At 36.5% G+C, this 13,093-nt stretch overlaps 1 protein-coding gene across 1 annotated transcript in view; it reads left to right on the plus strand.

Moving 5' to 3' along the window:
- LOC136824724 (zinc finger ZZ-type and EF-hand domain-containing protein 1-like) overlaps positions 1–13,093 on the plus strand; it is a 98,714-nt gene that overhangs the window by 5,224 nt on the left and 80,397 nt on the right. The window contains exons 9-18 of the mRNA XM_067080701.1: positions 138–203; positions 895–1,041; positions 1,637–1,689; positions 7,121–7,199; positions 8,331–8,462; positions 8,898–9,014; positions 9,337–9,440; positions 9,886–9,966; positions 10,702–10,800; positions 11,621–11,712. Of these exons, the coding sequence (XP_066936802.1) occupies positions 138–203; positions 895–1,041; positions 1,637–1,689; positions 7,121–7,199; positions 8,331–8,462; positions 8,898–9,014; positions 9,337–9,440; positions 9,886–9,966; positions 10,702–10,800; positions 11,621–11,712 (970 nt within the window). The remainder of the gene's footprint in view (positions 1–137; positions 204–894; positions 1,042–1,636; positions 1,690–7,120; positions 7,200–8,330; positions 8,463–8,897; positions 9,015–9,336; positions 9,441–9,885; positions 9,967–10,701; positions 10,801–11,620; positions 11,713–13,093) is intronic.

Raw genomic sequence — 13,093 nt, forward strand, 5'->3', positions numbered from 1 at the left:
TATAAATACTGTCTGTAATTTGAATCTTTCACTAATTCGAAGAAGTTTTTTGTCCCTTGAAAATCGAATTAGAGAGATTTTTGTCCCCTTGATAAAATCGAATTAAAGAGCGTCTATTGTATTTCTTTTTTACAAAGGTTGATTGATAACGACAATGGTACTTATTGGCAATCAGATGGCCCTGCAAGATCACATTGGGTTCGGTAAGACGATGAACTTCTTTGTTAAGAAAGTTGAAGCGAGAAAACAGCAGTAATTGTAATCATAAAATCCATATTAGGGGGTAGACGAGCAAATATAATCTTGGAAAAGTTCTTAAGTATGCTTAAAGTGACGGTGGATGAACTAAAACCAGTCTTTTACCCCCCCCGGAAATTTAAGAATATTTTTTCCCCTGGAAAAGTGAAAAACACACCTTTGGTCCCCCTGGAGATTCTTCCCAGATTACCCCCTGGAAACGGTTGTCCATCTATAAAAAAAGGGGATATAAAATGAAATGACCCATTGAATAAGCTGTGTAATCTGACTATGATAGACGTGGAATCAAAGCAAAGCAAACCAAATAAAATTCATTCCGAGTGTTTACATTAAATTACTACCTTTATACGTACCTTAAGGTTACGCGAATCGGAACTTTCTAAGGATATGCGAACATTTTGGGGGCGGAAAAAGTGAAGAAGAATTTCTAGAATTTATGACCCCTTGAGGAAGTTGATTTTTGATTTTAGTAGTTTTAGAACCCTTACAGAACCCAATTACTATTCGATGGTTTTGTACCCCTTTGAGGGGGAAAAAGTGAGAGAGTGTGAAAAGGGGCTCTTATGGCTTGCAAATACCCGGCACCCATATCCCTTTGAAGCTGCAGTGAGCATTTTTACTTCTCTATAACCATAGGCTCACCATCCCAGCAAATGTTGTCATTAAGCAGTTATCAATGTACGTTGTGGCTTCCGACCAGAGTTACATGCCTCACCATGTGGTAGTTCATGGTGGAAAAGATGAATCAAATCTAAGGGAACTGAATGACGTTCGCATACCCAAGTAAGATCTTATGGAATTTTTAATGACTAAGTACTAAAATGACTTTTAAGTTGTTTTCTATAGGTCAGCTAATTACCTTAAGTGTATTCATTTTGGCGTGGACTAAAATTGGCGGTTTAAGTGGAATTTGGTAAAATCCGCCAAATTAAATACCCACCAAATTTAACAAAAATCTTTTTAGGATAGAAAATCTATATGAAATCAGCATTTTGAAGTAAAAACAGTCAAAATACCAAATAATTTTCTATTTGCAAGTGCCTAAAGTTTCCCCATTCGTCAAATCAAATCCCCGCCAAACTATATACAGATTCTACCATCTGCCAAATTTAATAACGGCCAGAAAAATCACATTTTGGCCAACCGCCTAATTAAGTACACGCCAAAATTATTACACTTATGGTTCAAATTGGCAGAGTACTACAATTAGCTTAAATATCTCGACAAAGAATGTGAGATTTATTTCTGAAGACAAAATGCAATAATTATTTTAGTTATTTCACTTTTGATTTGAGAATACTTTTTAAGACGTTTCAAACGTCAGTGTTCATTTTGTCCTTTATTTTATTCTAAATTATATTTCTTGTTTTTTTTTCAGTCATATTACCGGAGATTTCACCTTGCTCGAAAATCTGAAAGTGCCATATCAAGGTATCAAGATTTTTATTAGGAATAATCAGTTGTTAAAGTCACTTTAGGTGTGCACTCTTGTTTGCTACAATGTCCTCGTAAATAGAATGATTCCTTGAGAGTAGTTCTCACATGGTAGCAAGAAAAATACACATTTAAAGCGATTGGTCTTTTCAACATTTTAAATACCTGAAACTAATAGAATCACAAAGTGCTCGATTTAGCGAAACATATTATAGCGAAATATCAAGAAATAAAGAGCTATGCTCAGGAAATACAGTGTATTGTATTTTTTTTCTCCAAGTCTGATTTTTAGGGAGGGGGGTGGTCACTAGTATTAAACTCTATTTGATTCAGGATTAAAACTCTACATTCATAGGTAACTTAAAGAGCACATAGAAATTATTTTTTGTGTTTAAAAGTTTGCAGGGAATTCCCATTTTTATGAAATATTACGACTTTGATTGTACTAATCCATAATACACTGCATTGCCTGAAAACTGCAAACAAACTGAAACATTGCTTGCAATCCTAAAAGTCACCGGGTGTCCAAGAGAAAAGCTCTTTGAAGTGAATTTCTCGAGTTCAATGAACTGACAAAAAATCTTTTTGCATTGGAAAGAAGAAGAACAAGACGACTCAGAGTCGAAAATTTCGCAAAGTATTTGATTATAGTGGGGCCACTATGTCGCGAAAAAGCTCCTCGTGTGCAGCAGCTTGTGCAAAGGGATTTTATGAATTAATATTGTTCCTTGAATGTAGAAGATCAAAATTTGAGAGGTGGGGCCGGGTGGGACCACCCGCTGCCATGGAAACTGACGTCATTGGTTACTATGGCAACCAAAGTAAAAAATCAAAAGAAAAAAGTCAAAATTGAAAACATTTTTGTTCCATTCGAAAGAGCATGAAAAACTGATGAAGAAAAAGATCACAACCTATATCTGAAAATGAATATATCATGAGATATCAAGGAAATAAGCCAAAATGACGTCATGAAACGATGACGTTATCGAAAAATAAAGATTTGTCAAAATTCAAAAATTTTAGTTTTTTTTGGAAAGAATACCTTCCAGTGGACATAAAATATTATTACGAAAAAGTCAGAAAATCCTTTTTAAGAAGTGTATTAGCCAAAATTGATATTTTTAAATTTTGCCTGTAATAATGTGCTGGCTGGGCGTACTCCCAAGCACCAACCTTCGACAGGCAAAAATTGAAAATATCAACAAGCTGCTGCACACGGGAAGACATAGTGGCCTCTACTATTATTCATAAATGAAATAATCATATCAAACGACTGGGGAATACAAGGGTTGAAGAATGTCAATCGGACCTCTAACAGAGAATAAAGTTACCCTTACAGAGACAAGGCGAAAAAGTGACTCTTAGAGCACATTTTTCAAAAAATGTTCTAACCTTCTAGAGATTTTTTTGACTTTTCAAGTTCGTACCTTAAATAATTCCGAGACTTGGGAAGGTTAAAAACAGAACCTTAGTATCAGCATATACCTGGTATATACCTATTTATGCCCAAGTACATCCCCACACCTTCACCATTTTCACCAAGTTACATTTCAATATCATACCAATATCTTTGACTATTTACAAAAATATTAAAATGTTTACACCTTGTAGATAAATCAAAAATAACTGTTTCAAGGCTCGAAAAGCACAAATTTGGAAAATTACATGAATATTTTAAATTTGATGGAAATTAATTTAAATTTTTAAGGCCATTCTTTTTTCTGCAAAAATGTTTTACCTTTAAGCTACTGCTACTTTGTTTCTGCTGTTACTTGCCTTGCATCCATATCATTGAGACGTGGAGTTACATATTTTTTGAGAATTTATTGATTGACTAGTAGGAAATCGATTTTAGAGCTGGTCGATCAAATTTGATTGACTTCCATTTCTTTTTTTGATGAATAACCAATCAATTTGTTCCAATATTCGATAGGTAATGAAGCCCATTAGATAATTTTGAGTATTAATCATTAATTGGATTTGAATGATAGCATAAAATTATCAAATACCTATCAATTACTGTACGTTGGTCTAATTTCAACATCCTTCTTTAAAGATAGGAATAATTGGAAGGTCAGAATCGCTGATGGAAACTATTTTTCTTTGCTTAGCGATCAGAGAAGAAAATACCTTTTGTCTATATAAGTGATCCCAACCTTCCTATTATTCCTATCTCTAAAGAAGGGTGTCGGAATTAGAAGAGGGATGTCGACATTAGACCAACTTAAGGTACTAGAACCTATCAATATCCAGTCAATTGATTTGTTATCGATGTGTCATCGATAGAAAATAAATCAATTGTTTTGAGTGGGAGTCTGGCACTGTATAAAAAAGTTTGTCTTTGAGTTATATATCTGATCAATCAAAACTCAAATCCATTGTATATACAATATTCAATCAAAGTTGATACAGATTTTACAGTGAGATTTTGATATAGACTTCAACAACAGTCTTGCCGTTTTCCCTCGCATCCATTTGGGTTGACCGGGTGAAGGCTCGTACACTTTCCAAGTGAACCGCTCATCATACTTCAGGATGCATCGTCTCTTATTTTCCCCCTTTTTTCTACTTTCCTATCTTCTATCCTGATTTTTTATCTTTCTCAAGTGTTTCTAACTGTTTTCTAAGTATTTTTCTGAAATTTGCCCGTACCCGTGAAACAGGTCTCCCACCCCGGCTCGAACCACCGAATGCAAGCAACCTTGGTTTGCAATCCCAATGCTTAACCGCTTGCGCCAACGAGACACGACAGAAAGCTTTCATTCACAAATACTTATAGCGTGTAATTTACAGACCATAACTAAGAAAGCTCCCAACCCTACCGGCCATCGGTCTTATATTGTGACTCTCCAGCTCCAACCCTAACCCTAACCCTAACTGATAATAACCGAACCCCCGTCTAGGTCCGCGGATTGGAAAATTTCACTTGCATCCTGGAGTATGATATCGTTTGCCAACCGTAGCAATCAAGGTAACTTTTTCCAATCGATGACTAATCGATAAATAATCGATGGATTGGATGATATCGTTTGATTTCAATAATTGATACATGATAGACAGAATCGATAATCAATATTTCACGGGAAGCTCGATTGGCTATCAATTGTAATTGTGATCAATTTTCCATCGATTTATTCTTAAGATGTTCGATTGATCACAATTGACAGCCAATTGAGTCCAATCGATTAAAAAACTAATCTATTATCAGTTAGAATAGTCTCGATTATTGAAATCAATCTAAATCCAATCAATCGGTTGGTTACCAATTAGTCATCGATTGATATTGAGGCTGGAAAATGACAATTAACACATCGCACCTAACTAACTCTAGCTAGCAAAAGGTAACTTCTCTATCACTTATAGATTGACACCCCTTGCTATAAATTCTTCTGTGAAATACTTAGTTGTTAGTAAATGATAATACTTAGTAAATGATGATCTATCTTACAACACAACTTAATCAAATATCAACAAATAATTCTACTTGTAAAAATGAAGATCATACCTGTTCTGTGTTGGTCTGTGTTGTCTGTATTATTGTTGTTGTGTGTAGTGAAGTTCAAGAGCAACTCTAATTGTAAGATTCCTATCACTTTATTGGTGCATTACTAACTACACAAACATAAAATACTATGCTATTGTAAAGAAATATAAACCTCTTTAAGTACTCTAAAAACATCAAAAACATGATAAAAATACAAAAATCCAGAGCAAATCTGACAGCATGATCGAATCCGCCATTTAAAAAAACTAGCAATATTTACGAATGCTTGGTTCCACCTACCTAAGCACTTGCGGAGTGGAATCATTAAATTTTATTTTAGCGAGTGAGTTCATATTTTAGAATCTTCGAGAATGTTCTAGAAGTTTCAACTACTTTCGTTTTCTAATTTTTTTTCCGCACCGCCGCCGCCGCGGATTTTTTTTCCGTCAACGAACGAAGACCTACGCTAGCGGCCGAATACCTTTAAAACTTTAATGCGTTGTTTTCCAGCGGCCGAAGACCTACGCTAACGGCCGAAGACCTACAAATTTAATGTTAATCTCATAACCGATCACCATTGCTAAGGCATATGATGCATATCTTGCAGAATATCTTGCAGAACCATTCCCTTTAGAGCGCATGCGTGGAATGCGTGGAGCACGAAGAGCTGCTTGGAGGTTAATTTAATGTGTGATCAGTAGTTTTCACCGGCCGAAGACCTACACAAACGGCCGAAGACCTGCAAAACTTAGAAATTTGAGAATCTAAATCTGAGCCAGCGGACGAATACCTTTCTTTGCCGCATGAAAGTTTTTCGCACCAAACTGCCATTCAAGCAATAAATTTTTAATATTTTGTGAAATAAATTCTTTTCGTGATAAGTCACATGAAAACATAATGGTACTCGGTAGCACATTTCCTACGAAATTCACCTAGAAACTGAGCATATGCTTGTGATGGAGTCATACCAGATTCAAATAGCTTTTTGATATAATTTTGCGTTTCCTCTGAAATCAATTTAAAGCTTAAAGCATGAAGAGAATTTATGGGGTGATTGTGTTTATGCTCTTTATCTATGGTACGTCTAAATGGAGTTGGTTGTTCATTAGAATCACTTTTAAGTATCTTAACCGACATCTGAAAGGGACAAAAAGTATTCCTGAATCTTTTGGTTGGTTTCTTCTCCAATATTGACTTGACATCTTTTGTCTTTTCGTACCTTGTGTCGTGGTAGCATCTATAAAACACTCGCTCCGAGTAGATACTCTTCTCAGTGTTCTTTTTTCGGGTCCTAATTTTCAAGGTTTCACCCGTGTATTTTGAGTAGGTTTCAATAAAATTTTTGAGATCTGTACTGCTTTCAGTACATTTATCACATTTTATCTCAATATCAGTTTCATGATTTTCATCACAAGAAAATGTAACAATTTCGTACTTTGATTCGATTTCCTCAAAATCATCAGCAATCAAATCCATCTCCATGTTTACAAGAGTACCATTATGTTTTCACACATTAAATTTGTAGGTCTTCGGCCGTTAGCGTAGGTCTTCGGCCGCTGGAAAACCACGCATTAAAGTTTTAAAGGTATTCGGCCGCTAGCGTAGGTCTTCGTTCGTTGACGGAAAAAAAATCCGCGCCGCCGCCGCGAAAGACGATCGTAATACTTTCGCTATGCGAAATTAATAAACTTAAATTTTGAGGGGTCATTTGTCAAATTTGGCCAACTAGATAAAAAGGTATGGCCTAAATGCTAAAACATTACTTTTTGAAAAAGTTTATAAAAGGCGAAAAACGAAGGTATTAAATCATCATAAAAAAAGCACGACACTGTAGTTACAACAGTTTAAACACGCCTTGCAATCGTAAGTTAAATATATTTTTTCTCAACAGTATTTTGAATGGAGTATACACTACATCTTTTCTCATTTTTTCGATTTTTTCAGTGATTCAGATTGCGATCAAAAGATGTCACAGTGACGGATGTGATACCAGAATTCGTCAAGTGAAAGCTGTAGGATACAGGTTGGGATAATCTACTCTACTTAAAGTTGTTAATACAATCAATTCTGTCTAATTTCAACCTCTACTTTTCGAATCTTTCTATAATTCGAACTAAGTAGTAAGTAAGTAAGTAAGTTTGCGACCGCAGTCGAGGGCGACCCGAAGGCTCCTTTTTCGTATAGCTGTCTACCCGAAGGTAGGGGAGGGCCCCACTTCTTTCCCTGGATTTCTTCACTTACCCTTGATCCGTCTCTTTAGTTGCTGAGCATCAAGCAGAGAGACATCAAGTACCATTTTGGGATTCTTTTTATGACCCGGCTGGGGATCGAACCCACAACCTTGCGCACCGTAGCTGGATGCTCTACCTTCATGCTACGGTCACTTCGAATTAAATTCGAACTAAAATATTTGTCCCCTTAGCTAGAAATTAGCATGAAATAATTTCTGTAATTGGAATCTTTCTCTAGTTCAAGGAAAATTCTCGGTCCCTTAAAGATCGAATTAGAGAGAGTTACCTGTATGTCCAAGTCAAATAAAAGCTTGGAAAGCACCAAAATTTCACTGAAGATTGGTGTGGGCTTTTCGTGAAACTCAGAGTTTGAAATGAGAGTTTTTACGATTTGTATCATTTTTTACCAGCTTCAAAAAACAATATTTTGAGTTTGGGTTAAACCTAATAAAAAGACGGAAAGGAAAAATTTATTTAGCCTTACCTTAACAAAGTTTCAGTTGTTAGCCTCAAATATTCCTTGATTTACTGAGCTAAGAGTAAACCAACAAAAATGCCACAAATGCCCCCCCCCCACCTTTTTTGACCAGGATCAATAAAGAATAGACCATCTACAAGGGAATATCCATTAAATCTGCACATTCTCCCTTCCTGTCTTTGTTTTAAAGTTCAGTGGGAACGTTGATTGACTATCGAAGAACAAATCCAGAAATTGTTTGTACCCCCTATATTGAGGAGGAGTGACGTCCAGGGTGGTCTGGATAATAAAAAATCCAGGTTGGTCAGTATTAAAAACGAGGTCGAAAATCCAGGGTGGTCCTTGTCATCATTCGATCGTAGTCGAGAATTTATATACTGATTTCATGATCTTGTATGTATCTAGGTCATAAAAGTTAAGTCTTATTCTATATTTAACTTTGCAGAGTGGTGAAATCAAAAGGTGTGAGCATCATGGATGCGACAGCGATGTGGTATCTCTCAGTGCTGGCTTCAACAGCTCAAGCGTCTTTGCCAGTTGCTCCTCATCTACGAGATTCCATCATTCAACATACCAAGTAAGTCTCTTTAATACCGAGTTTATGTAGTATGTGTGTTGGTAAGGTTCTAAATTGACTAAATCCTGATCAAGAGAATGACGGTAAATCAGCACTTTTACCATCCTCGATTGTGCGGGTCAGAAGTGCGGGTTATTCCAAATCGCTTCAGTCACTCTACCGTCCTCAAAAGGGCAAATACATACACAAGTTAATTATTCTTATACGATGCAGTAGATGAAATAGCCTTGATATCTCTAGAATCTAAAATCAAACAACAGGAAAAACTAACTCAGCCAGCCCTAGCCATACAAAGTTTGACGTATAAAGTCTTGTTATCGTACCTCGAGTTTTGATTTCATTTATACCTTTGTATAACTTTTGATTCTTTGCCTATAACGTCGGAAATAGGTGAAAACAGATGATCTTTTAATTTTTTCCCAATCTTATTTCCAGGATCTCGCTATCGCATATGAGTCCACTTTCATTATCGGCTACTTCAACTGAGAAGCCTGGTTTTCTCAGTCGGAATGTCATGGAGCAAATGGAACAGTTTTTGCATACTATTATTTGGTAAGTTGCTAACACTGAGTTTTTTATAAACCCTAGAGGCAGTTTCTCTTAATTCTAGTCAACCAAAATCTTTTATCGAAGAATTTCAAATTTTAGTCGAAAAGTCAAGAATTTATGACCCTTTGAGGGAGTCAATTTTTGATTCTCGTAATTTTGGAACCCTTCACAGAGACTCTTTTAATGATTTTTGTAGCCCTTTGAGGGACTTTGAGGTGTGAACCCCCCTCCCCCGGGCGTGATATCTAGAGAGGCCTCGAAGCTATAAAGTAGACCGAGAGTAAAGTATCATTTTCGGAGTTTGGAATTTTTTATCTATTCTTAGTCTTGATGAAGGGCCTACAGGTGAAGAATTGATCGTTCTTTTGGAGTTTGCAATGGCGCGTGGTAGTCTTGGAAGCATCCTGGATGCCCTCAAACTTCTCTTAGGTAAGAAGAAAAAACATATTTTTCATTAAGAGGGATTAGAAATTTACATAAACCAGCGTTCGTGCCTCGACCCTCCACTCCTTCAATCCAATGTCTCGCTACATTTGTTAGTGAGTCGTTTGGCCATGTATGACATAAAAATTACTTTTTCCTCGATCTCCGTCGATATAACAGCGAGTATATGTATTCGAGAAAATTCGAAGGAGGCGGTCTCTCCAAAATCGCCGTCCCTTTTGCTCGACGACGGTAAAAACACCAATATACCGTCGTCTGCTTAGGTGAGCAAAGGCGATAAAGAGCCGTACATCAACTATGAACTTTGCGTTTTGCGTCGACTTCACTTACCGTCGCCCTCGATATCCTCCGATACATAAACTCGCTATAAACGGCTCAGCACAAAACGAGCAATCACCCTATGTAATTTTCCTTTCGTTCATTTTTCCAGAGAAAATCAAAGAAGATTACCCAGCGGTCAGTTTATTACGGACGTTAACGGAAACCGAAGAAAAAGCTGTCCGAAAGCATGGTATGTGCTTGCCGTCCGAAAAATAACTCGATAATAATAATTAGATTTTTTATTTAAGTCAGCTATTCTTACATACATGAATCCGTCACGGGCAAAGACTTTCCAAAGAGGGTAACGCACTTCAACACACATCTCATGTATAAGCTATTCTTAAGCTTTAGTCTACACTTATCCATATTAAGCTTTGGTTTGGTTTTATATTAGAGTAGAGTGTTACATATACCAGACATTACTTGTGTGATTTTATCTTTGAAGGATTGACCTAATAGAGAAACAAATAGTTACCTTACAACTGCTGACGATTTTTCGTTCGGATGTAATCTTCAGGCAATGCATTGTTTTGTCGATTTTATTTCAGAGATTGGACTGATAATTTTCGCGTCTGAAGTTTAATTAGAAGAATCCGCTATACATGTTATTCATGCATGGTTAAGTTTCGTAATTTCTGCCATTATGGAATCGAATTTGTAGAGGCGATTCCTTTCGCAAATCGAACGTTGGAAAAATGCTTGATAGATATATATATAGTCTAGAAGTATAAAACCTTCAACTTCTCAAAATGGAAACACGAAAGACAAAACCCACAAAACATATTATAATGAAATTGAAATTAGATTGAAGATTGAAATAAAATCTCCAATTTGCATTGCCTGAAAAAGTGTGCCAGTATGAAACATCGTGTAGTTAATTCTTTATTTCCCGACATTCTTAATGTATTTTTCAATTCAATTGAAGGTCAAAAACTACCAATCATGATTCTTTCTTGTGACGGTGGAGCACGTGACTCGTCAACAAGCCCCTCAAATGTCTTATCGGATAACTGGAAAACTGACAGTAAGTAGTTAGATCCGTTTTTTTTCTTTTGTTTAATATTATTTCAATAATACAGTGGGAACTCTTCAACTTTAACCTCTACATCTCGAATATACCTCCTTAACTCGAACAAGTTTTCTCGTCCCTTCGGTTAACAATGCCTTACAACACTTACGCCACACTTCGAAATTCCCTCGAACAAATTGTTGTTCCCTGTTCCCGTATTTGAGTCATGGAGACTCCACTATATTATTCAAAAAACTGACAAGTTGGGTGCCATCTGGATTTCCGAGCTTTAAACAAAAGAATTTGAATGCCCTCCTTTTTAGAACAGGAGGATTTTTATGCCCTTGGTATGAGGATTTTAAGAGCAAAGATACACCAAAGTATTCATTTCTTATTTCACCAATTGCTTTCGGTTTTTTCAGATTTTTTACAACATATACGTCATGTACAAAAATGCATAGAGTGTATCTTTTTGAATTTCATTTAATTTTTAAACATCTAGCACTGAAGATGCTTTTAACCGAAAAATTCGAAAAATTAAACTTTGCTCTTCCTTCCCTTTCACTTTCTGGAATGGCTGATTTGAACCGATCTTCATTTTATTCCGACTATTTCTGCCTTTAAAATTTTCACCGGATCACTGTGACTCAGATATGAAAATATATGTTTAGTGGTGGATCTGAAGGGGTTTGAAATTTATGACGGAGAGCGTTTTTTTCGCGATACTCCTACAAAGAAATGGAGTCTCTCATCTCCTCAGATCCGTTGCTGACATTTTAAAAGGAACGATCCCAGGAGAAGGTTTTTTCATGCATAATTATTTCTCTTCCCTTAGCTTACTTCACAGCGACAGGAAAGACTAAATTCAACATCGCTTTTGGATTGAAATCCAACAATCTTTTGATGGTCACTCGAGTTTACATGAAGGTTAGTACTCTTCCAAGAAAAAGTTCAGTTCCTTGTTAAAGTAAGTAGCGAGTTTACGTTTCAGAGGATATCGAGGGCAACGATGAGTGAAGTCAACGCAAAATAAAGTCGATAGTTGAAATGCGGCTCTATATCGCCGTTGCTCCCTAAACAGATGACGGTATTTTGGTGTTTTAACCGTCGTCGAGGAAAGTGGACAGCGATTTTGGTGACATGTCAACTTTGCTTTATACAGTCTCCTTCGATTTTTCTCGAATACATAAACTCGCTTGCAAGTCTGCAACCGCAGTCGAAGGCGACCCGAAGGCTCCTCTTTCAATAGCTGTCTACCGAAAAGGATGGCAAGGGAGGGTGCTGTTCTTTCTCCTAGATTTCTCAACTTACCCTTGAACCTTCTCTTAATTGCACGAGAGACATCAAGTACCATATTTGTACTAAGTACGAAGTCTATTGTATGAACAGGCTGGGATCGATCCTTATTAAAGTAGACTTTCATTTTGGCGTAAAGAAATAACTATCTTGTCAAATATTTAACAAGCCTTTCAAATTAAACGAAATATCTCCTCGAAGCTATCCAAGGCTAAATGCTACTAATATTACAAAGTGTTATTAGGGTTACGTCAAAGACAAGAATCCCAAAAGCTCATACCAATATTCAGTTCCAAAACAAAAATGTTATCGTCAGTTCATTCATTCAAAGACATGCTTCTGACGTAAAATGCTAAACAGATCCAGTGAAATATTTACAATCCTATAAGTATTTAAATAATAGTCTAAAATCTATTTAAAAGTAATTATATTGTTCTTTGTCGTCAAACGAGAGTTTTTACAAGCGTCATTATGATTTGGTTGATCGCTAGTCTTAAAAGACGAAGTCTCTTTATGTATAGTCGGCTCTCTCTAATTCGAACGTCTGTAATTCGAATTCAAGATCCTAATCCGTTCTTTAACAGAGATGAAATGAAATTGTTAGCGTAGTTGGTTATACAGTTTACAATTTCCACGAAAACTGTTAGAGTTTGAAAGCTCGATAGGCGACAAATGAACACTGGGATAACGCCTTGCTTTCCAACAATAATAGCAGAATAGGAGAAAGGAAACGAATAACAACAAGGCCATCACTATGACGACAATCATGAATAAGACTTCTTGGATATAGCAGTGTTTGTAATGCCATTCATTGAAATGGCAATCTTCAGGGAAAACATCTTGCCAGTGATATTCGCCACATTTCTCTGTGTGACCGCACCAGTAACAGTTGGTTGCTTGGAGACAAGTAGTGCATGTATGGTATTTCGAGCAATGGTTGTCTCCTGATGTGTTTCTTTTGGCGGGATGATGGGCGTGCGGATGTGTATGGTGGGCGTGGTAGCGTTTTGTG

This window comes from Clytia hemisphaerica, unplaced genomic scaffold, assembly GCF_902728285.1.
Source record: "Clytia hemisphaerica strain Z4C2 unplaced genomic scaffold, Clytia hemisphaerica genome assembly, whole genome shotgun sequence".
In the NCBI taxonomy this organism is placed as follows: Eukaryota; Metazoa; Cnidaria; class Hydrozoa; order Leptothecata; family Clytiidae; genus Clytia; species Clytia hemisphaerica.